This window comes from Telopea speciosissima, chromosome 9 (genome assembly GCF_018873765.1).
Source record: "Telopea speciosissima isolate NSW1024214 ecotype Mountain lineage chromosome 9, Tspe_v1, whole genome shotgun sequence".
In the NCBI taxonomy this organism is placed as follows: Eukaryota; Viridiplantae; Streptophyta; class Magnoliopsida; order Proteales; family Proteaceae; genus Telopea; species Telopea speciosissima.
The window spans coordinates 1,739,529-1,765,106 of record NC_057924.1 but is presented as its reverse complement, the minus strand read 5'-3'; the positions used below and the strand labels follow the sequence as shown (position 1 = coordinate 1,765,106).

The window sequence follows — 25,578 nt, the reverse complement described above, 5'->3', positions numbered from 1 at the left end:
TTATCAGCCAAAGCAAAACCCTAAAGTTCTGATCTATGAAACCAGGTATTCTTTTGGGCTTCTTTCCCATTTACTTTTAAGTGACCTTGCGTTTTGCTTGATGGGTTAGCATCGCTTTACTCTCGAGTTTCTTTTTATCCTTCTGGGTTGTTGTGGGGTTTTGGATCTGTGGTGGGGTGTGAGTCTCTGATTAAGATCTCGATGCATTTGTACTCTTGGTTGAATTTTGTATGTCATACTGGATTTTGATCCTTCTCCCTTCCTCTTCTTCTCTATTTGGGTTGTTTGAGTTTGCTGGGAGCTGTTGACAAACTGCATTTGATTCATTTCTGGATCCTTTTATTCTGATGTAATACTCCTTTCTTTTGCCCCTCTTCTTGGTGGGTTCAGGTTTTATTTTCTTCTATCTATTTCTACTTCGGCGGAGTATAAAAATGTATTGTGAAGTGGGTTCCTTTTTTCTATATTTTACTCCGCTGAAAAATTCCACTGGTTGATCATTTCCTGGGAACAGCGTTTGATCATGCTCTTGCATGAACTTCTGTGCTTGCATCCTCTTCGTTTAGTCTTCTTTCTTTCCCCCTGTTAAATAAGTTTCCCCCCCCCCCCCACCCCCACCTTCACCTTTAATTGGGTATTAGGTTTTCATTATGTTTGGTCCTCAAATACTATAGGTAAATTTCTTTTAGAGATACACTTCCTCTGCTTTCGGTTTGTGATCTATGTTTTCCTATCTTTCTATTTTTCTTTTCTTCTTGAAGCTATCTGGTTTCATAGGTCTATTTTTAGTTGGTAATTGCCGTCGTCCTGATCTAGCTCTGTTACTGGGTTTTATACTATTGAAACCAATTCTATTTTCTTCTTAAATTTATTGCTGTAATTTCCTTTTTTTTGGGGGGAATTAATATTCTCTATATCAGTATTGAAGATTGAAGTGAAAATTTGATCTTGCCAATTATGTCAATCCCAGAAATCATCTTTTGCTAAAGATGCAGTTTAGGTTGAGAAAAAGAACGTTTTGTGATCTTGCCAATTAGGTCAATCCCAGAAATCTCTTATGCTAAAGCTGTATTTTGTGATTGGCAAGATCAAAAAAATCACAAAGTGCAGCTTTAGCGTAAGAAGATTTCTGGGATAGACATGAAAATTTGATACTGTTTTCATGTCTTAGAAGAGCTTGATGTGTTATGCTTATTGGGTTTTTTTTTTTTCCATGATCTTGAAGTTTTATGCTTATTGTTTTCTGACTTTTATTCTGATCTTGCCAATTATGTCAATCTCAGATATCTTTTTACGCTAAAGCTGGGTTGAAAAAATGAACGTTTTGTGTTTGCTAATGGGGAGCCACGTGATTTTGAAACTGGGGACTGAGTGATGGCTTTGCTGAATTTCATCTATATAAATTTCTGTATTTCTTTGTCCGATGGCCTCAAGAATTGGCGGTAGGGCTCCCTCAGAACAGCAGCAAAAAACAGCTAGTAATCAAACTGTAGAGACAAAATCTCGCAGGCCCTCACCTTTACAGATTTCAAAGACAAGCAAATCAGAGCCGGCTACACCCAAAAAGTTACCAAGATCTGTGCAACAAAATCCATTGAAGCAGGCCAATGTAGAAAGTACAGATAACCAAAAAACACAATATTTTCAACAGAAGGGTTCAGCCAATTTGGGACCTGATAAATTAGAGTCAAATGCCTCGTCGGATAGTCTGAAGGGACTGCCAAAGAAGGCAAATCTTGCTGTAAATGACACTAGGGGCTCAATTGAAGGGGTTGGGGAAGAAAAGAAAACATCTGAGTACAGCAGTGTGAAGGATAGCTCAGCTTCTGCCAAAGTTAGTGATGGAACCAGCAGTCTCACCAAGACCAGTGGTAGTGCCAAAATTAGCGATCGTGCTGATTTTGTTGAGAGTGGCAAGAGCAGTATATGCAGAGGAAGTACAAGCAGTGATGTGAGTGATGAGAGCAGCTGCAGCAGCTTAAGTAGCAGCATCAGCAAGCCTCACAAAGCAAACGATTCGAGATGGGAAGCCATACAGGCTGTAAGAGCCAAAGATGGGGTGCTGGGTTTGAGCCATTTCAGATTGCTGAAGAGGTTGGGCTGCGGGGATATTGGGAGTGTCTATTTGTCAGAGTTGAGTGGGACGAAGTCTTATTTTGCAATGAAGGTTATGGACAAGACTTCTCTGGCAAGCCGTAAGAAGCTGCTTCGGGCTCAGACAGAAAGAGAGATACTGCAGTCTTTGGATCACCCATTTCTCCCAACATTGTATACCCACTTTGAGACTGACAAGTTCTCATGTTTAGTGATGGAATTTTGTCCTGGTGGAGACTTGCACACACTTAGGCAAAGACAGCTAGGGAAGCATTTTTCCGAGCAGGCAGTGAAGTATGACATTTGATCCTTCTCATATTTTCATTTAAGTTAAATTCTTACTTAGCCATGGAATTGGGTATTTTTCTAGACATATTTTTGTGGTAATTTAGGGTAGTTATTTTCTTTCAGTTCTAAATCATACTTCTTGGACCTTTACCAAAAAAAAAAAAAAAACATACTTCTTGGACACCCTGCTTTGGGATTTGTCCTGGTGTAGTTTATATCATTACAACCTAAACAATTAAGAAGAATAGTATGAATGTGATGCTCGTATCTTCTCTTGAAGATGCCTGCTGCAGCAGCCCTTTCTTAATTTAGCTTGTGTGGCCTTAATGCGGAGGGAAATAATTATGCTATCCACTCGTGCGTTTAGGATGAGCAGAAACTAGAAAAAAGATCCAGGTTCACATGCAACTGTTGGCCAGCTACATTGTTCTGTGGTGATTTTCTTCATAAAACCAGAAGTAATCAATAACTGTGAGAGTTCGCTTGCTAGTTTTTCTCTTCTACAATGGATCTGCATGTTGAATTGCACAAGCATGATTGATGGATGGAGTTAAAAGGGATCCACAGGGTCAGTTAAGTGCCCCGGAAATACTAGCTTAATATCCAAAACTCAGGGGAAATATTTGAGTGAAGTTTGAGATCACCTTAAAAGGTCGTGTCATCATGATCAAGCTTGTTTCAGCCATAGTACTAAAACTCGTTTCGTTTCGTTTCGGTGTTTCGGTCAGACCGAAAATTCCGAGATACCGAAATTTTGAAATTTTCGTCGAAATATGGTATTTTTTCTGTGGGTGTAAAATGCCAAAAATGACCGAGATTTTCGAAATTTCCGAAACGAAATGACCGAAATTACCGAGATTTCCGAAATGAGATGACCGAAATATTGGAAATATTGCATTTTTCGATTCGATGTTGCATTTCGTTTCGACTCGACCGAGATACTTGAAATTCTCGAAATCTCGACCGAGACGAAACGAGTTTTAGTACTATGGTTTCAGCTAGTATTAAGAATTTGACATGCATTTCAGTTTCTTCCCTCAAAATATATCAGGATGGTTTTGAATCTTTTGATTGGTCCACTATAGGGGATGAAACTGGCTGGTGAAGATCTGTATGTGGTTCTTAGGTGGCTAAGGAAGAGGATTCTTGTTTCACAAGGGTGAAGTGATTACGAGGCAACTATCCAGATCTCTTGTGGAGTTTTATTTGCAAATAGATTGCTGATTCATTGCACACGAAGGGATTTTTAAGGTGTTGCTAATGACCATCAAGAGATCGTGACAGTTGATCATGAGATATTGTTGGATCGTCGCCCCATCAAAGCCGATGATAGTTGTCGCTGATCGAGTTGAGCTGATCCTCTCATTTTAGAAAACTCGAGGTCGAGTTTTCCTTAACACCGGGGGGGGGGGGTTGATGTAGGAGAATTCCTTGGATCAGCTTAAGCCCGTTGGGGAACCTAGATGGAGATGAACTAGGTCCAAATTTAATTTTCGTCTAGTAGGATATTAAAGTTTTAATGTAGTTGTAGATAGGGTAAAGCCCTACTAGAAGCCAATTAAACCAGGACCAATAACAAGGAACAAAGGGGCTGCTGGTTCTGCAGTTTCAGTAGGACAGAATTGCAGTTTTAGGTCAAATCTAGGGCTTAGGTTAAGATAATGGAAGGGGGGCTTAGGGGGTATGGCTAGGCAGGTTTATAGGACTCTAATAAAGTAGGTATTATAGAGTTTTAAGTGTTTTGAAAATTCTGTAAAACTGGGCAGCAAGATCTAGGGTTTATGGGATTCAAACAAAAAATAAAGGGGATCAATTGGGGGAAATGATTAGAGGGTTAGAAGAAGAAATTGGGTGTCAAACTTACTGGAGATTCCACTGGCAGCAGCTTGAACAGATGTGAAGGATAGAACCACCTTCGAATTGAAGAAGATCCTCCCAGCCGTCACGGCGTAAGGAGTCAACCGGATTCCACTAGTCCCTTTCCACCTTGATAGAACCACAAGGATGCACACTCAACAGAGCAACACTCAATAGAGCAGGGCAGCAGCTATGGCAGCAAACAAAAAGCTTTTCATTAATAAAATTCGTGTTCAAGGCTTTGTCCCCTTACAACCTTATATAAAAGACTCAAAAATAGACTTTTACTCTAAAAAGGAAAAGCCTAACCCAATCCCTAACCTATTAGGTAACTTAAACTGACTAGGAAACTATAATAGACTCAAAATAGAGTCCTAATGACTTAAAAACAACTTAAACTACTTAAAATAAAGAAGATTCCCTACTAGCCAATAGGATATAAGAACCTCTTAGCCAATAGGATCACTTCACTTAAATTAGACCAATTGAACCAATTGGATGCGACCAATTTAAACTGGTTCAATTAAAAACATAAAAATAGACTAAATATTGGGCTAATCCCGTATGCAACCTATGTACCCCTCTTTTAGACCCAGAAAAGTGGCCTATTACATAGAAAACCCATGGGATCAAAGGCCCAACATACATATAACCCAACCCTAGACTTATTTCTAAAGAAATAAGCCCATTTCGGTGACGAATCTGCATCAACTCTCCCCAACTTGAAAAAATTCGTCCTCGAATTTTGTAGTGATGAGGGGGAAACAACATATGCGTAGCAGCTTCAATCATTTCCAAACAAAATTCTGGTGATGCAGGAACATTAGGGATGAAGTCTTCAAGGCGTGGAGCTTTCTCTTCAAAGACCCATGGTGGCATAACAAACTCTATGTGTTCGACCTTTGAATCAATATCAACTATGTATGTCGTGTTCATAGAGTCTTCAACGTTGATAACCTTCTCATCTAAAACTTGAGGCACAAGCTGTACCTCTTCAAGAAGAACATCTTGAATGCCAACGATTTCCCGTGGAGTGCTGTGTCAACCACCTCTTCATCTTCTGCTGTTTCAGCTTTGTCTACTTTGTTTTCTTCAACATTGACTGCTTTAGTAGAATCTTCTGTTGGCGCATCAGCCGTTGGTGAAACTTCAAACACAGTCGATGCCACTTGCATTTGAGTTGACATGTTCAGTAGTCCCTGTGGCTGTACAGTCGATGTGGTCACCTTTGGTTGTAACCCTTTTAGAGTAAACAAACGGTATAGACGGTGTTGATCAGGTAGGACGCACGAGTTATTTTCAGGTTCAATCCAACCTTGTCGCTCGTCCAACCAATTACAACCTACTACAATAACGCTCCTTGGAGATGGTACCGGCTTACACCAAGCACTGTCAGAGTATGAGGAACACTCAAATTCAACAAAGACTTGACCTGTAGGCATGATGCAAATCTCTCCTGACTGGGACAACATATCCACCACAGATTGTGAAATAATGTTGTTACGTCGCGTCTCATCAACAACTAATATGGCTGTGCTCCCATTGGGTAGATAAACTCGGGTCTTGAAAACGAAGGGAGATGGGTCTTTCGAGGCTTGGTTGGAGCTTCCCTCTGCCATAGCTCTGATACCAAAATAATGTAGTTCTAGATAGGGTAAAGCCCTACTAGAAGCCAATTAAACCAGGACCAATAACAAGGAACAAAGGGGCTGCTGGTTCTGCAGTTTCAGTAGGACAAAATTGCAGTTTTAGGTCAAATCTAGGGCTTAGGTTAGGATAATGGAAGGGGGGCTTAGGGGGTATGGCTAGGCAGGTTTATAGGACTCTAATAATGTAGGTATTATAGAGTTTTTAAGTGTTTTGAAAATTCTGTAAAACTAGGCAGCAAGATCTAGGGTTTAATGGAGTTAGGGTTTATGGGATTCAAACAAAAAATAAAGGGGATCAATTGGGGGAAAGGATTAGAGGGTTAGAAGAAGAAATTGGGTGTCAAACTTACTGGAGATTCCACTGGCAGCAGCTTGAACAGATGTGAAGGATAGAACCACCTTCGAATTGAAGAAGATCCTCCCAGCCGTCACGGCGTAAGGAGTCAACCGGATTCCACTAGTTCCTTTCCACCTTGATAGAACCACAAGGATGCACACTCAACAGAGCAACACTCAATAGAGCAGGGCAGCAGTTATGGCAGCAAACAAAAAGCTTTTCATTAATCAAATTCGTGTTCAAGGCTTTGCCCCCTTACAACCTTATATAAAAGACTCAAAAATAGACTTTTACTCTAAAAAGGAAAGGCCTAACCCAATCCCCAACCTATTAGGTAGCTTAAATTGACTAGGAAACTAAAATAGACTCAAAATAGAGTCCTGGTGACTTAAAAACAACTTAAACTACTTAAAATAAAGAAGATTCCCTACTAGCCAATAGGATATAAGAACCTCTTAGCCAATAGGATCACTTCACTTAAATTAGACCAATTGAACCAATTGGATGCGACCAATTTAAACTGGTTCAATTAAAAACATAAAAATAGACTAAATATTGGGCTAATCCCGTATGCAACCTATGTACCCCTCTTTTAGACCCAGAAAAGTGGTCTATTACATAGAAAACCCATGGGATCAAAGGCCCAACATACATATAACCCAACCCTAGACTTATTTCTAAAGAAATAAGCCCATTTCGGTGACGAATCTGCATCAAGTTTAGGGAAAAAGAACACCTAGTTGCGCAGCGCGACATGTACCTGCACCCAGACAGCCGCGCACGAAATGATCAGCGCACCCCTGGTCCTTTCCACCTTTCCAGGGGTACGTCGGTCATTTCGCGTTCGGCCTATGTCTGGGCGCAAGTACTCACCGCGCTGCTCGACTGGGTGGCATTCTTTATTCCTAAAGTTTATTTAATTATTTAGATTTATTTATGTCTTGTAATCTCTTAGGCTAGAGTTCTTTTCCACGTTTTAGGTTTAGAGTTTTATTTCAATTTTACATCCCAAGTTAGAGTTAAGTTGTGTTTTAGTTTTGGTTAAGGATTAGGAGTCTTTTATTTTCCTCGTTAAATACATGGAATTAATGAAGTTTAGACAGATTTGATGAATGAAAAGTTTTGACTGGTTTATGATACCAGGTTGGTACGATAGCAAGAGGTTGTGTGACTTGTTTCCTCTAAAAGAGCATCCCAGTGCACAAAGCTCCCGCTACCGCAGAGCCTAAGAGGGAAAATGTACGCAACCTTACCCCCTGCTTCGCCGGAGAGGCTTTTTCCAAGTTTTTTAAGCCGCAACCAACAGGTTGCAATAGTGCATCTTTAACCGTTATGCCAACGCTCTCCCATTGAGACCTTTTTCCTTAATTTTTCTTCTCTCTCCTCCCCTGGTGTCTTCTCTTCTGCATTGCTTGTTCTCTTTTCTATTATTTCTTATTCTATTCTTCTATTCCCCTTCTCTTCTCCCTCTCCTACTTCTTGGTATTCTTTCTCTATCTCCTTGACGAATACCCTGTTTCAGCGACTGTAAGGATCCCTAAGCGAGAGTTCGATCTCTCTTGGTACACTTTCTTTCAACCTGAGGTTTTGGGAATTAGGTTGGCCCTCTAGGGCAATTCAATGCTCTAGGATTTCCTCCTCTTTTGATCCTTGCGCTGTATCTTATCTCCTGATATTTTTTCTAGTTTGAGGGCTGTTGTATCGATTATTTGCCACTTAGAATCAATAGGGTTTGTGATTGAGATCTTTGCTTCAAAATTGCAGGACCATTTGAGCTTTAATGGAGGAGTTATCTTCTTCACATCGCTATTGGTTTTACGCCTCCTATTTCGGTTGGTGGTAGGAGACGAGTCTCCTTCTCCTCCTTTCGTTATTTAATTCTCTATCCCTTGCTTGATAATATTACCCCTTCCTTTACCCTAGTCATGTCCTTTATTTTATTTTGCTTCCAAGTCTACCCCTAATTAATAACTATAATTCTCACTTTTGTCCTTTCTTATTTAGCTGCCAAATCTCCCCCTGAAATTTTTATTTAATTATGATATTTCCATTGGATCTTAGATTTGAGCTATTGATTAATTGGGTGGGTCCATAAGCAAACCAAACAAGTTTCTGACCCCTCGTTTGCATAAATTGGCATCAGAGCCAAAATTTATGGCATTTACTAACCATGACAAGTCACGTCACTAATCTTGAGTTGCACAAGTTATATCAGGAACTGACTGAGAATCAATAGAAAATTGAAGCCATGCTTGACAAGTTAATGGGAGAAACTCAAGGTATTCTCACTGAGATTCTTGCCTTTATGAAGAGGGCCGAATAGTGGGATGAAGCAAGACCGTCTATGCCAGCTCCTCAGTTTCTTATCTTACGGATCGAAGATGCACTTCAGAGGCAGCAACCTGATCCAGTTATACCCCAAGATGTTACGCACAATTTTCTGACAGGGACTATGACATCAAGTTTGAGGTTCCAGATTTCAGTGGTGAAAAGGGGCCAGAGGAATTTCTTGATTGGCTTACCAAGGTTGACAGGATTTTCTCTTATAAATCCTATCTAGACGAGAAAAGGTGTGAATTCATCCTCACCAAGTTTATTGGATATGCATGTTCTTGGTGGGATGATGTACTACACTCGAGGCTTATTAGACGACTTGGACCCGTTACTAATTGGAGGTCATGAAGCAGATTCAGAACGAGAAGTTCGTCCTTCCTAATTGTGTGAAGGTATTATTTCACAAATTGCTCAATTTTCAGCAATGCAATAAGGATGTGGATACATACACGACAAAGTTCCACAAATTATCTTTAAGGTGTCGATTTCAGGAGACAAATCAACAACGGGCTCTGAGATATATCATTGGGCTGAGTACTAAGATTCGACTAAAGTTGGCCAACATTGATTTCAGATCCGTTGATGTGGCAACTGCTTATTCCAAGACAACTGAAGAGATGTATAATTATCTGAAAAATGGGAGAGGGTTGGGCATGCTGCCTGCTTGCTGCCAGCTAGCAGTGTGCACCAATGGGAGGGTGGGATGGAGAGGGCATGGGGGTCATTTTCAAAAGGGGAGGGAGAGAGAGTGACATAGGTGGGGCACCCTAGCAACATGCCTAGCCTTTTTATGCTCAATACTCCTTCGGTTTATAGACTTCCACCAAGGATTGAAGAAAAGCAGACCGAGTCCCATATATTGGAAGAAAAGAAATCAAAGATTGTCAAATGCAATGATTTGGCTGAAGAACAGCTGAGGTAGTAGAGTTATAAACACTATTAAAGCTATCCTTGAGGATCCGGACCTGCAGGATGCCTTTGGTGTTTATTGTTTTCAGCTCTTCTGTGGTCACTTTCTTAAACTCTTAAAATTAGATTGCTTGCAAGAGACAAATTGGTTTCCAATGCAATAGGTTTTCACGACGGGGTCAGCACTGAGCTGCTAGTTATTATTAATGATTTGAGTTGGTAAGCCCTTGCCTTGGTATTAAGTTTAAGCCATAATCACTCTTAACATGTGCAGCTGCAGATTTCAGTGCTAATAATGAAAATCCATCCTTTGTCCATGCATTCATCATCACCCATCTGTCCATGGTTTAGTTTGTTGATTGAAAAGGACTCGGAAGTGATTTGGTGTAGATGCAGTTGTCAAAGGACTGTGAGTAAGTTGAAGGAGAACATTGCATTACTAAGAAAAGTACTCTCAATGTAAATTCTCTTTGGGGTCTAAAAAATTGTATCATAATGGTTGTCTCACCACATTGCCACGTATGCTGATGATTTAATAATAATGAGAAAGGAGATAACTTTTTCAGTAGATATAACAAAGGAGATGTCATAGGTGAAGATGTATTGTCTTTGAAGCCTGCAGTGGACATCCTACGTGAGGATGAACTGAAGAAACACAGGACCTATCTTTTGGCTGTTATATCAGGGGCTGCATCTCAAGATCATATCATAAGATGGTGCACTGTGTACTGTGTTACCAAAAATGTAGTGGATACCTGATACATAGGGGTACATACCAGTGTGAACTCTTAGGCTTCTTTTCTGATACTAGAACACTTAGGTATTTTCAGTAAATGAGATTGCACAGGCCTGGACTCCAGAATGAAAAGTCCTGATATCTGTTCTATGTTGTGTTACTTTTCCTTTGCTCGTCCATTACACCAGCTACTATCTGATCCTACTCAATCCAGGATGTTGACTTGAATTGGTCTTAGACAGGTTCAGTGCTAGCCTTTACTTTTTTTTTTATCTGATCCTTCTGTCATTTTCTTTTTAAAAAATTCTTCGCTTTGTTATTTACATTCTTTACCTATTGTGCTTTCCTTTTTTTGGGATAATAATGAATAAAAACATTATGTGTACCTGATTGCATTTGTTCCTTGGGAACTTATATATCTTGTGTACTTTCTGTGCCTAAATGGTGTGTTTGCGTCAAATTTATATCTGCCTTCATATAAATATAAATAGGTACAATAATAAGATGTTTGAACACCTCTGAAACTTTTCTGGAACACGTCAGGTTATTAGTTACCTATAAGCAAACTGGAATGTAGTCCGTATTTGTGGAAGACCACACAAAATATAAACAATAACTAAAAGAAGAGTTTGTCTCTTTTCACTGTAGATGAGTTCAAGGTAATACAAGAACTAAGACCGTCTAAGTTTGACTGTCTTAGCTGAATATTGAAAGATCCTTCAAATATCTTCTACCTATTGGTAAAAGCACATAATTTTTTTAAAGATGCCACAGAAACACATAGTTTTGGTAGAGAAGTACTATATTTTTTGGAGTCTTGCAGAGCATTCATCCTCCAGCTTTCATGTTGGTGGTCTTTTTTTCTATTATCACAGCATGAATATGGAAGCATACATTTCCAATTGAGAAAATGCATAATGTTTCTTTCTTATCATGGAAGCTATAGTCTGAATATGCTACTAAGGTTTGTATGGGCCTGATGAATTGAATGAGAGGAATTTTTTTATACCACTTTATCGGGTCCTTATTTTTGGTCAAAGTTTATATTGTTGTGCTTATGGTGCCTAACTTTTCCTCGTTGGGAATAATTTTACATGCAACTTTAGCCCTGGTCCAGATTTGGAACTCGCAGAGATCCATGATTTTTTGTAATCTATCCTTACATTTGTGTGTGCTTGCGCTTTTCTGTATTTTGTTTGATTATTGTGAGTGGTTTCAATATGCAGGTTTTATGTAGCAGAGGTCCTCTTAGCTCTTGAGTACCTCCACATGCTTGGGATAGTCTACCGTGACCTCAAGCCAGAAAATGTCCTTGTTAGAGAAGATGGTCACATAATGCTCTCGGATTTTGATCTCTCTCTCCGATGTTCTGTCAGCCCAACACTTGTGAAATCTGCGTCAATTGAATCTGACCCCTTCCGGAAGAATCCTGTGTACTGTGTCCAGCCAGCTTGCATTCAACCCTCTTGCATTCAACCTTCTTGTGTAGCCCCAACCACATGCTTTTCGCCGCGCCTCTTTTCCAGCAAGTCAAAGAAGGAGCGGAAGCCTAAAAATGAGATCGGGAACCAAGTCAGTCCATTGCCGGAGCTCATCGCTGAGCCAACAGGGGCAAGGTCGATGTCATTTGTTGGGACCCATGAGTACTTGGCTCCTGAAATAATCAAAGGTGAAGGTCATGGGAGTGCTGTAGACTGGTGGACTTTTGGGATCTTTCTATATGAGCTCTTGTTCGGTAAGACTCCCTTCAAAGGGTCGGGTAACCGGGCAACCCTTCTCAATGTAGTGGGTCAGCCACTTCGGTTCCCGGAGTCACCAATTGTCAGTTTCTCAGCAAGGGATTTGATAAGGGGCCTTCTCGTAAAGGAACCACAGCATAGGTTGGCATACAAGCGTGGGGCAACAGAAATCAAGCAACACCCCTTCTTTGAAGGAGTAAATTGGGCTTTGATACGCTGTGCAAGCCCACCTGAGATTCCTAAACCGGTAGAGATTGAGAAGATTCCGGCACCCACAGCATCAACTAGCGAGAAGGTTGCTGCTGCAGATCAGAAAAGCTCTGATAATTATCTTGAATTTGATTTCTTTTAGTGATTCAGTGGACTCATGCAATTCGTTTATAATCAAGGGAAGATGTAGAGTTTTCTGAACATTTCAGAGATAGGTTGTGGTGGTGGTTCTTGACAGGGAAGGGGTTTGGGTGAGGAGGAGGTTCATATATGGATAGATCATATGTTTGTTGTATTGGGAACGATACCAAATTTGTATTGCAAAAATAGAAGTGTTAAATCATCTTCTTTTTTTATTTTCTATATAATTGTTGAAGATTCATGCTGGAGTTGGAAATGGCTTTGCCCAAGTGTCTCACACGTTTGTTTTAGCTCTTGATCTTTCTTGCAGTTGCTATTTGTTCGAGGACCAAGTTTTTCTTCACCCATGGTGAAGAATCTCTGGTGGAGTGCAGGTATTGAAATCTTGCAGCAACATAAACATCAACATCATGGGTCTCATAACATGAAACTGTCCTCCTTTTGTTTGTTTGTAGTATATATGAGCTTCATGAGTTATGACTAATCCCCCTTTAGATGGGGTTTTGCAATAACAAAACATGAAGGTTCCGTTTGTTTCAGCGAGGTAAAATTTTACTTGATAAATTTTACTTTGTAAATATGTAAAATTTTAAAAATTGAGAATTTCTAGGCAAATTTATACGTTGAAACAAATAGAGCCAGCCTAAGTTGTAAAATCAATAATCCCCCATTTGTGTTTGTTTTAATAGAAAACATTAAGGTGGAAAATCAATTTGTAAATATGCCACTCCAATCAGTCATTTCGAATGAGTTCTTTTTAAAACATGTTTTAGGAATTTTTTTTAAAGAATTGCTTTTGCTTGCATCATCAGTGACCCAAAGGGGGAGATAAGATTGGGAAGGAGAAGGAGGGCGAGCACATATAATAGAAGGAAGGAGAGAAAGGAACATACCATGCAAAGGCTAATGCAGGATTCAAGGAGTTCAGTTGGCAAGGGATTACGCCTAAGGAAGCAAAAGGTCTTGAGTTTGACTCTCCTACTCCCTTTGGGGCCACCACCATGGAAATGGCTTCATGGTTCTCATGGACCAGTCTTTCTTGATTCATGTGGATTGCTGGATTTTTACATGGACCTGAGGCTTTTTTGATCTACCTATAAAAACAAATGAAGGCCTGGATTTTCTTTTAAATTTTTTTAAAAAAATAAAGTTCAAGTTTTCCTTTAGACATTGTCAATAGCGAAGTATATACGACCATTCATAAATAGGGGCAGATTTTATAGCCATTGATTGGGGCGGTGATCTTGGAAGCTTCTCCAAATATATGACTAAATCTAGGAAAAAATTCTGGTCCTAAACCCTGGCCACTTATTTTGTGACAAGTGGAAAAAGGAGATGTTACAATTTCTGACTTTGGTCCCTGTACAAAAAAGTAAGCCCCAGCTACATCGCCTGAGTTGATCCACTGATTAGGCCAGAAAAACAGAGGAATTGAACATTCGAACCCGGGTTTTGGGATCAGATCAACCGGATTGGCCGAGACTGATTCTGACCCTTGCCGATCCGGTTCGGCCATCCCTTTTCAAAAGTTAGGACTAGGGCATATTTGGGTCGATTCTTCTTGATTTTAATCATTGATCCTGAATCATCTGGGTCTTTTTTTGATGAAAGTGTAATCACACAAACCACACACCAATCCCAAAAGGTTAACCAACTTTTAGGACTGTAGAATGACGGATACACACAACACACACCACACTCGCACACCGGATCATCTGGGTCTTGATTCCAGGTTTTTAAACTCCGAAGATTCAAACATCCAAACAAAACAAAATAAATTTGCAGGGTCCCTTTTTTTTTCTCTTTTTTTTGTGTTTCCATTCAAAATTTCACTGCTACAATGCTTACAACAGTCAACAGTCAACAGTCCAACCCATTATGTGAACCTAGAAAAGAAGCAGCTACAAGAGGAAAATGAATTATCCATTTCCCTGTTCTTATTATTACCATTTTTATAACCCAAGTGTGAACCCTGTTTCGGTGTTCTTGGATTAATTGTTTCCTCATTTTCATCCAGACGACCGTGGACTTCTTCCTCATCATGATCATCATGGGTCGGTGTACGCGGAGAATGGGCAGGGGAAGCCACGGTGGTGGGCGTAGTCGCCATTAACATCATCTGTCGACTGACGTCTTTGCCTTCACATATGATCTTAACCTCACAGAACTCCGGTGCCTCCCTCTGTATTTCATCAGCGATTCCTTTCCTCCTCCCTTTTCTTCAAAAATTTGAAACAGAAATCATATTTCAAAACTACCCATCAAGCAATTCATGGCAGTTTCACCTTTCCAGTGATTAAAATTGAAATTTGGAACTTGAAAGTGAAGTATATCTTGAGAGTTTCAGAGTTGAGAGAGAAGATAATACCTAAGGCTGGATTTGGCGGTGCCAATTACAAGCGTTTTTATGTTGAGAACAGGAATGAGTTCTAGCACTGCCTTTGCTGTAAGATCACTCTCTATCAATATGGTATCTACTCTCACCTGTCAATGTTTCCAAAAACCTTAAAACCCAGAAATGACCACTACTGCAATCAGAAACAGAGAGTGAGAGAGACTGTTTTATTACCTGAGAAGCAGAGCAGAGATTCAAGAACTTCACAAGGAGGTCCCTTCTCTTGCTCCTTTCTTGGTTCATGTAACTCTCCAACTGCTCTGGGCTCACTTGGCTCTTCGGAAACTTCCCCACTGTCACAATTCAATTAGTCAGTCAACCAGTATTACTGCTTTGTGTTCAATTCAGTCATGATTTTCAGAGTCAAAAACAAAACAAATATATGACCCAAGACACAGAGAATGCATATGGCTTTACATGATTTAACTCAAGAACACATCCAATAACCAAGATAACAACAATGGCAACAAAGAGAAGAAAAAGAAGATCAGTGACTAGTTTCCCACCCACCCCCACCTCCTTCCATCCAATTTCAGTGACACAATTCACATTTTGTTTTGGGAGCCCAGAGCAGTTCTAAGTCCAAATTCTTATAAATTTTGTTTAATTTCTGTTTCAGATAGAGAAATTATGTTCCAGGGCAGCTCAGAGAGAGACACAGAGATAGAAGAGACTTACAGGGAGTGGGAATGTGGTGAACCTCCGGGAAGACATGAATGAGAAAGACAGAGGAAGAGGGCTTGAGGGAGTGCTTTAAGGCCCACTTGAGAGCATCCATGCTTGAATCATTCTTCTCAATTGCAACGTAAACGCTGTCATCATCATAATCTTGACTAACACCACCACCGGTACCGGTCGTCTGAGATTCTTCCTTGATTGTGCCAAGGATCTTATCTCTGCTATGATCATCAAACTCCTCTTCTATAATCTCACTTACACTGCTCCTGATCATCAAGTTGTTGGGATAGGAAGAAGACCCGCCTTCACCTTCATCTTCAACCCATATCTCCCCCTTCTCCATTTTCAGATTTCACCCAGTAGTTCTCTGAAGTCGCTAGACTTTGTCTTTGTTTGTCTCCTTTGATTGATTGGTAATGTCACCACTTGCAAAACTCCCAATTTTGACCGTTGTTCTGTGTGCGCCTCGTGTTTCTCTCTGAGTCTTTAGATTTAAGAAAATGACAAACACCGAAAGCCTTTGACTTACACAACAAAGTTACAGTCTCAATTTGAGGGAGATGAGAAAGACATTTTGGAAAAAGACAGAAGATTCTTGCTTGTTTTGTTGTATCTTTGATGTACGATTTTTGGTTGTTAGTACACGTAAACGTCTGTGGATGCATCACTGTACGTACTAGCCAAGTATACGTGGAAAGATACATAGGTGTTCAATTCAAGTGAGAGCACTTCTGGGTAACTTCTGAAATTGATGTTGCAGACTTGGAAGTTCTTGTTTCAGTAATTTTAATGGTTTTTCAGAGTTTTTTAATGGAGTTTTGAACTTTGACACATTGATGAGGAGAAATAGTTTGGGTTTTGTTTAATGAGATGTTATGGTGGGGAGATTTGAATATTAGCTTTGGATTCCTAAAAAATTTTATGTTTGAATGTGGACTTTTGAATGGAATATCCATGTAAATACGAGTGCATGAATTTTATATATCAATTTTAAACAATTATATATCCAGTTAAGAACCCTAATTAGTCCCCCCAACCACCCCCAAAAAAAATAGGGTTCATGTTCTCTGTGCCGTAGCGCAGGCTCCACCCAGACATGTGAGCCTGCCACTCAGGGGGCAGGGTGATCATTGCACCCACCCCCATGTGTCTGGGCGCAGCCTGCGCCCCCGGCACAGAGAACATTCTCCCAAAAACATAGTATGAACCTTAACCCAACCATATATTAAAGTATGTGTATCAACACAAAAATCATTAAAAAAAAAACACACTTTTTCCCATACTTGTGGATATATTTACATGGTAAAATGAAACCCTAACTAATAAGAAAACGATGCACTATTATTGAATTGGTTTTGGATTCATTCATTCTCAACCAATTGACACCACTAGAATACCTATAACCCTGAACCCAATTCTCATTCTCCTAATTAAGTTTTCCTTGGCTCTTACCCTTATTGGACGAAGTCAAAATATCCTATCCCACTCCAATTAAAGGGTCAAATCCAATAGTTGAAAAGATTCTCCTTTCAGCATGGGTGATGAAAAACTGGTTTTTTTTGTTTTTTTGTTCTTTGTCTACTCTTTGCAGATATTGGTAAGGAAAATAAGAGGGAAAATTGAACGAGTAAAAGTGGTGGCTAGTTCTTTTCTCCACTATATGTGTTGTAAAACTTATGTAAAATAATGATTATTTTTTAGCTACCGTATTTTTGTTAAGCAAGTAATGATCTTCAAAGTTTGATTGGTAAATCTCTTTATAATATGCAAAAAAATGTGATGTGCAACACATTTTTTAAATGATATGAGATTTTGATGTATTCTATACCGCAGCCGAATTATTTGACAGAGTTTCTACAATTTATTTTATTCTCATTCATATAAAATTAATGAATTTAAGGAAGAGGTTTTCTAGAATTCTAATCCAACTTTGATTTTATGGGAAACAGATGGGGGCATTTTGATAACTTTATTAAATAGACGAGGAGAGTATTTTATGCCTTCCCCATGATGGATGACTCTACACAGTGGACTTGGTTTTCTAGTTGGTAGATCAGAAAACATTTTCCCTCATCGAGAGAGGGTTCTCTGAGCAAGCGACATAGGGGGAGTGCACCAATGATATGGAATAAAATGATATTGTACATAAGAGGCAATGAGGTCAATTCATGTGAGGAGGAGAGAGATAGATACAAAGATGTTTGCGTGACCCTACCCTGGCTACTCAGAGAAACAACCCTTATCATATTCTTTTGTCATAGTTATTTCCCCTTCCACATGCGTCAAATCTATAGAAATAAAATATAGGGAAAGAGATGGGAGTGTGCATGCAAGCATCACCTTGGGTAGGATTTCTGTCTTTCCATGAGGGCAGCACAATACTTTTGCATGCTTATGTGCCTAAACATAGGAGCCACATGGGCCATGCGACCAAGTAGCGTTGTTCTTTTCCCTTAAACTAGGGTTTGAATTATGGAGAAGTTTTTTCCACTAGTGAAGTGGGTTCACCACCTTTTTAGGGTCATTATTACTCTACCCTTATTGGACTAAATTGATAATCCCCTCCTCATTTTTTTCGATACCCATCTCAAGGCATCTAACATAAGAAAGGGATTCTCCATTTACCGTCGATGAAGGAAAACTATCTCCATTAATATATTGTAGATTATTTATTGGGGACAGATTTCATACACGGCTGTATAAGCCGTGCATGTGAGAGAGTGGGAGTTTTTATTTTTCCAATTTTTTTGTGAGAGGGGAGCATGCTTGTACGGCCGTGTATGAATTATTTGGCCTTATTTTAAATAACAAAGTAAGTATTTATTTATGGACCAATTTAATTTTTGGACAAAGTAATTTCTGGTAGAGATTGACTTTGTTCCCTAGTCCACAAGGCCCAACTTGATGTGGATTTTGGACCACTGAGACTGAGGGCATACCTAAAATGGGTCCGACACGTTTTGGGTTAGGTTTCAGCCTTTCAAAGTTACTTTACTTACACTTATCGTTTCTATATTTCAATATGTGGGGTGGGTGAATCGTTATTGTACGGTTCTTGACTGGTGCGGTTCCCTAGTGCCTCTCACAAGAGGGGGGTGGGATCCACCTGGGCACCTGACTGAACACTCTGCTAGGGTGGGGTCCACCCTCCTCTTGTGAGAGGCACTAGGGAACCGCACCGGTTAGGGAACCGCATACGATAAAAATTCAGGGTCGGGGTGGCGGTGGGGCAGGGTCTCAGTTCTAACCATCTTATATAGACTTAATACCCAAATATAAGTTAGGTTTGACTAATAATAAGCTTTGTAATCTCACAATTTGACTCAACCCAGCCCAGACTTTACGACCACTCCATTTATGATTTTGAGATTGGACCACCCATTTTCTCTCCTTCCATGGTGAAGGAAAAATCTCTTCATCCATCCTATTTGATTTTCTGAAGAAAGATATATCTACAAGGGGTCTACTAAGGACAAACTCATGAAAGGGTCAGGACAACAGACCTACAAGGGGTTAGGAGGGGTCTACGAAAGACCAACACTTATTCCAATAAAGACATGACTTGATGCAAGCAATAAGGGAGGAGGAGTCTCGAACTCAAAACCAACATACCCCTGGTACCATTTCGACCAGTGGGCCCAACCATCAACCCAAGACCAATGTCCCTAGAGAAAGATATTTCGAAACAAGAACAATAGGGATTAAGAGCAAAGCCAATCCAGAGCGATTGATCTGTTGCATTTCTAGAGTTAAGGTAGAATCTAATTGATTCTCGATCCGTTCTTGATAATCTAAATGACAATCGGATTAGAATCAATCAAAATCAATTTGGATCTCACTTTAGCTCTTTAAAACCCTAGAGTGAAAGTTAATGATAAACCCAAAGTCTAATCATTGCCTCACATCACCATTGGTGAAGAATTCACCATGAGTGAAAGAGAACTTAGTAATTTGATATTTATTTTCTTTAACTCTCGAGGGTGAATCACCCCCATAAAAATTAGAGAATATATACCCCTAGGGTGGATTCTAAATTTGGACAAAATCATAACCCATGGCCGAAATCTACCAAATATGGTCAACCAACCATTATATTCCAGCTGCATATATTCGATCCTAATTCTATCAAATCCTAATTTAATGTCATATAAATCCTTTTATAATTTATAATGGAAAACATAAATATGTAAACTAGAAACATAGAAATTAAGTGCCCGCTTGATAATCTTACGGATGTTTCTGTTCTGGTTATGTGCTGAGAAACAGCAAAACAGTTTTTTCATTTTTTGTGCAGAGAAACCGTTTTTGACTCGCTTGGTAAATCTGTTCTGGAGAACTGTTCTCTTTCCTTTTTTCCTTTTTTTTTTTTTTTTTTTAACCAAGGACTCCGTATGCTGAAAATGAAAAGGCATGTAGACTTGTCGAAATTATCGGGCACAGCTTTTAATTTTCAGCACAGAACAACAGAACATATCCAACATGTTCTGTCAAAAGTCTTTCAGGGAGCATAAATTTTGATTTATATTTCCAAAAACACTCACAAAAAATACTTCCTTATCAAGTGGTTTTTGGGTGTTTTTTCATTTCTCAGAACGGAAAAACACCAAAAACTATTTCTCGTAAGGTTATCAAGCGAGTTAGTGCACCTTTAAAGTGCATCAGATGATGCACCTCATTTGTGCATTAGATTTTTATCTTTCTAAGTGTAGTGGTTACCGTCCAATACACTTTAAAGGTGCATTGAATAATGCATCGCACTTGAGAAGATGAAAATCCACATTGTATCTTGTGATCTATACCCTTGTTGTAGATAGATAAGTGTAATAGCAGAACATGTGTTATTCAACAAATGTGGTTTGCCTTATGTGTCACCATGAGATTGGAAAATAATCTAAATCAACCTTTCTCAATGCTCAAAGCCAATTTGTGTATATGATGACAGATTATTTATACTCATCTTCAATCATAGTTGGTGAGGCCTTAACTATCAATCTTATGGTTTCAAGATTCGAGTTCAGTACCTTTGCACATATGTACATGTGTATGTGTATGTAAGAGGCAAACACATGTCCCATTTTTTCCATTTATAAAAAGATGAGAGGTATTTATGGAAACAAAAGGGACATGTGGTTGCCTCTCAGATGTACATTCACTTGTACGTACGTGCAGATGATCCATTCACTCAAGAATCCGATTGAGAATCCTTTGGTTTAGAGTGAAATTAGCAATCACCAATCTTGATTTTTGAGGCATCGATATGGCGAATTCTTGGATAACAACACCAGAATAGATATGGGTTATTATGAGTTTGCAAAACAAAGAAAAGAAAGGGATTTATCGTTATTATCTTATACAATTTACATCACACATTCTATAGATCAAAACCAAATATTTAAAGAAAAAAATTAAGGAAAGAGCGCTATTTGGTTGTGTGCGGTATTTTGCCCTTCTGCCTAGACATAAGGCTGTGTGAAATGGTCATCGTACCCTCAAGAATTTTCACATTTTCATAGGGGCGCGACGGTTATTTCGAGTGACCTTGTGTCCGCCCAGGAACTGTACACCGCATGCAACCAGGTAGCATTCTTTCTCCCAAAAACTTAATATACTAATAGAATAGAAGAAAAGACAAGTTAAGAGTTGTTGTTGTTGGAGGGTCCAATCCAACAAGAGCACTTGAATAATTATTTAGTTAACTCATATAATCTCAACACTCTTCGTCACATGTAGTTTTGATATACTCTATACAAGGACAAATAACTTAGGAAGAATAACATAAGAACATGGGCTTTGATACCATATTAAAAAATCCAACCCAAAACATGAAGGCATCAAGTAGAGGGACGTCTTTAATTATATGAAAGTAATAAGAATCTGAATAAACCAACCAATCTGTAAATATACCTTCTTTTTTTTCTAGAACTAAGTTTCCCTCAACCCATAGAGAACGAATCACCCACCATCTTAGGGTTCACAGACCCCTCCTAGGGTTTCAGTATGTTCCCCAAATGTCCTCCTGATACTCTCTCCCACCGGGAATTGAATCTCATTCATCATGGGTGGAGGAAAACTCAATTCTTTTTTTTTTTTTCTTTTTTTATGGATTTGTAAATATAACTCTAGGGTAAACGTCGGGCATGTTGGTGCTATGCCCACCATGAGTTTGTCTTTCTCCCACCCCCTGAAGAAAGAGTCCGGCTCACCTCCTTGTACGAGGTCGCTCCTTGGGAGCCGGCCTCCACTCAGATGGAATCCACTGGACCCACTTGATGCCAGTGGATTCCATTTGAATGGAGGTCAGCTCCCATTGAACGACCTCGTATGAGGAGCTGAGCTCGACTCCTAAAGAAAGGACCACTTGCCTCCTCATCCCATCCCCTCCATTGGCATAGCCGCTAGCTCAAGGAAAGCCAACGGCGTGCCCAACCCTCTCCCAGTACTCTATAACTCCAAAAATCAACAATTGTAGAATCACATGTCAGAGAAGGGAGATCAGAGAAGAAGGAATGGAAGAGACAATCCGTTACCTCTAAGTGTGACATGGATCAAGGTATCAATATTATATCGATCATATCAACCGATAAGTATCGATATCGGGGGAGACTGATACTCCCCTGATACCGACCAAGACCGTTTATAGATCAAGATCCTCTGCAGTACCAGCAAGGCGGCATTGCACATCCGATGGCACACATGGTCTCTGCTGTGCCACCGAATGTGTACCTCCACCCCGCCGGCTACTGTTGAAGATTTTAATACGACGGTTTACATATTATGATGAGCATCAATTGAGCTTCAACACGTGTTGACAGCCATGTTTGTCTGATTGTTTATTTTGTCTCTCTCTTCTTTTCTTTTTTATAAGACAGTCCAACATGAAATAGTGTCTATCATAAAAAATAAAAAAAACCATAAAATAGTGTCATCTTTTGCATGTGCCACGCATCGCCACATCCTATCATTCCCCATCAGAAAACAATATTAGAAACGAAAATTTAAAACGACAAAGAAAAAAAAGGCAAAAAGAAAAAAATTCCACAAAAGAAAGCATTAAAATATCTGACTTTACGTAAAAGCAAGAACCTTGGTCTATAGATTTCCTTTTCATGGTTGTTGTTTTCCACATCAAGTCCCATAAAATTGCCATTGGAGACTTTAGTGGACATTGGGAAAGCATGGCCCAAGCACTTTCAAGGACTTCGGATGCAACTTCTCTCATCTCAAATGGATTATTACATTTTATAACAATAAAAAAGAAAGAATAAAGTTTTTATTGACCATCCGGTATTCCGGTGATAGAAAACCCATCATCGTAAGTTTTTAAAACATTCCTCTTATTTATGAATGGTCGAACATATCTTTTCTACATTGCGTGATATCTTATGGACATCGATCAAACTCACTGATCAAAGAAAATTTGATCTTAAAAAGAAACTAAAAGATAGAAAGAAAAAAGATTGAGTTTTCCTTCACTCACGTTGAAGAGATAATTTTTTATCCACGGATTTTGATTATTGGATGGAATTCCAAGAATAATGCCAAAAGTTATTTCTGATATAGAACGATGAAGGGAAGAAGGAATAAGGACATTCCAAGGGTTAGATTCTCATTACCCACAGTGGAAAAAAAAAACTTTAAAACTTTCGTCATAGAAGAAATGAAAGAGGCAATACAATAACACTTTATTTTTTAGAGAAAGTTTCTCTTAATGTAAGAACTCCGACATTAACTTTAGAGTCCTATCTAAACGCAACACAGACAAAGAATCTCTTCACTATTGGTAAAGAGAAATGGGGGTCCTCATTTTTTTTTTCTTCTTTCGCAAGCATAAATAATAGATAGATAATGAGGGATGCCTAATCCCCATCTAAAGAAAAAGGCATAGCTGACATAAAATCTTCCCTATTCCACAACCATGAACTATTATTATCAATCCTCAAAAGCCAAAGGAGTTTTGAATATCTACAACTTTAAACAAAACACGCGACAAATTTATGTACAATATGAGTTCTGGTGCAATTCAATTTCGAGTCAATTTTTTTCATAAAATATTAAAGTAAAATGTCACTATCATCAATTTCTCATGAATTCATGTTTTTTGAAAGCATTTTCTCATAAAACTAAAAAAACATGTTTTTTTACCTTTTTAATAATTCCCAAAATAAAATTTTAAAAATAAAAATAAAAAATTCCAAGAAGTCAAACTTCTTCGAGCCATCCTTGATACATAAGGTATAAATATAAAATTGAATCTATGAACTAATCAGCGATGAATGCATTGATCATGTTTATAGACATGCATTCAGTTATCCAAATCCAAAAATAAGGGAAAATGGAAAAAAAAAAAAAATTATTATTGAGAAAATTCAAAGTTTTAGGGATTTACCTCAATCTAGGTTTCAAAGTATTTGATTCAATTTAATCTAATCGAGTTTCAAAATACCAAATCCATATGTTTTGAGTTGTTTTGACTTGGTCTACTAAGAATTAGTGAGAATTTCAAGATCTCTTTCAATTAGAAGATCCATGATTTGAATTGATTCTTCCGTTGTTCCCAATCCCAATCTAGTGTGAGAATTTGGTCTTCCTCAAGGGGAAAACGAGGAGTTCGTAAAGGATCAAGTAGTTTCAAACATTATTTGGGAGAAAGTTCTCTGTCCGGGAGTGTGGCCTGCGCCAGCACTCCCTTGAATCTACCTCTCTCCTCCCCATTTGAAAAGACACCTCTGCCCCTTTATTTTGAGGAGGAGAGAGATAGACACATGAGAGAGCTAGCGTAGGCCACACTCCTGGACAAAAAACTACTTCCCTTAATTTTTTGTTTCCACTCTAATTTAAACAACTAATTACCACCACTTCACCCACCATATTGGTCTTTAAAGTGTTTTTTATGCTCCCACAAGCACACCCCCCCCCCCCCCCAAAAAAAAGAAGAAATAAATGGTATCATTGCTCAAGTAGTGTCTATTTTATTTTTTTAACAAAGATTAATTATATTATGCTATAATTGAATCAAACTAGCTCCATTTCTCTAGATATAAAAAAGGAAGAAGAAAGAGATTCCAAAAACACAATTTGTTGAGAAGAATTTGAACAATGAAAAAGAACATGAGAATATATGAAATAATAAATGATGGATAACATTATTGCATTATCACAAATTTGAAATATGAGCAAATATATTATGTATCCTTACCATATAACAGCTTGCATTAGATTTGCCATGTGATAAAATCTGGTCAATGGAATTGGATTCCCATTTTACTCCCATTATTGTTTGTTTTGTTACCTTAAATTTCTACTTAAAACTTTTTTTTAATAGTGCAATAGTTAATGAGAGTTTTCCTATAACCAATACATAAAATATCATGTTCAGATAGTACATGTTAGTTATTACCAGAAAAAAAAAAAAAAGACAGTATATGTTAGTTGACCAATATTATATATGGTTGTCATAAAAAAATAAATATACTAATGGTATTATATTTGACATAGGAGACACATCAGACAATGTAGATAAAATTTTGTAGTATAGATTTTAGTTTTTTATCCAGGAGTGTAACCTACGCCAGCACTCCCATGTGTCTATCTCTCTCCTCCACAAAATAAAGGGGCATAAGTGTCTTTTCATATGGAGAGGAGAGATATAGACTCATAGGAGTGCTACTGTAGGCCACACTCCAGGACAGAGTTCTTTTTCCTTATATATATTGTCATCCTACTAAGGAGCATGAACTTTACTTGCAAGGCTCCAACCAACTACCCAAGCAGCAGTCTTTATTATGTGGACAATATGATATGGTACTTTTCTTGCAAATAGATACATATTCTAAATATGTTATAATTCAACTTTAGTGTCCATTATATATTGGGATTTTCTCTTATTTTTCTAGTTTTTTTTTTTTTTTATATAAAATAAACAAATCGATTTTCAAAAAATATAACGAATAGAATTTTTATAAAATTCAACACATAAACAACTAACAATGTAGACACCATGAATGGATTTGGCGCGATGTGGTAGTCGATGCCCTCACGAAGAAGGCAGCTTTTGTTATTTGTTATTGATCATCATCCGGGTCTTATTTATTATGATGTCATGTGGGATGCTTTTGGCATATCTCAATTTTGTTTTCTTTAAGTTCTTTCATGTTGTCTTGTTCCTTAGGTAGTTTTTCTTGTTGAAGATGAAGATGAATCTATCTATTCGA

The 25,578-nt window shown here is 38.6% G+C and overlaps 2 protein-coding genes across 2 annotated transcripts; one reads left to right on the top strand and one right to left on the bottom strand.

Annotated features, from left to right (window-relative positions):
* The first annotated feature begins 1,283 nt into the window (after positions 1 to 1,283).
* Positions 1,284 to 12,550, top strand: LOC122641031 (serine/threonine-protein kinase D6PKL2). Its single transcript, XM_043834347.1, has 2 exons — positions 1,284 to 2,388; positions 11,431 to 12,550. Exons 1-2 carry the CDS (start codon positions 1,424 to 1,426, stop codon positions 12,293 to 12,295), a joined length of 1,830 nt encoding a protein of 609 aa, XP_043690282.1. The 5' UTR covers positions 1,284 to 1,423; the 3' UTR covers positions 12,296 to 12,550.
* A 1,581-nt stretch (positions 12,551 to 14,131) lies between these two features.
* LOC122641036 (U-box domain-containing protein 37-like) lies at positions 14,132 to 15,726 on the bottom strand. The gene is made up of 4 exons (XM_043834351.1): positions 15,368 to 15,726; positions 14,864 to 14,982; positions 14,663 to 14,778; positions 14,132 to 14,513 (listed from the first exon to the last, which is right to left on the bottom strand). The coding sequence occupies exons 1-4, from the start codon at positions 15,708 to 15,710 to the stop codon at positions 14,171 to 14,173; spliced, it is 921 nt and encodes a 306-aa protein (XP_043690286.1). The 5' UTR covers positions 15,711 to 15,726; the 3' UTR covers positions 14,132 to 14,170.
* Between the last annotated feature and the right edge of the window lie 9,852 nt (positions 15,727 to 25,578).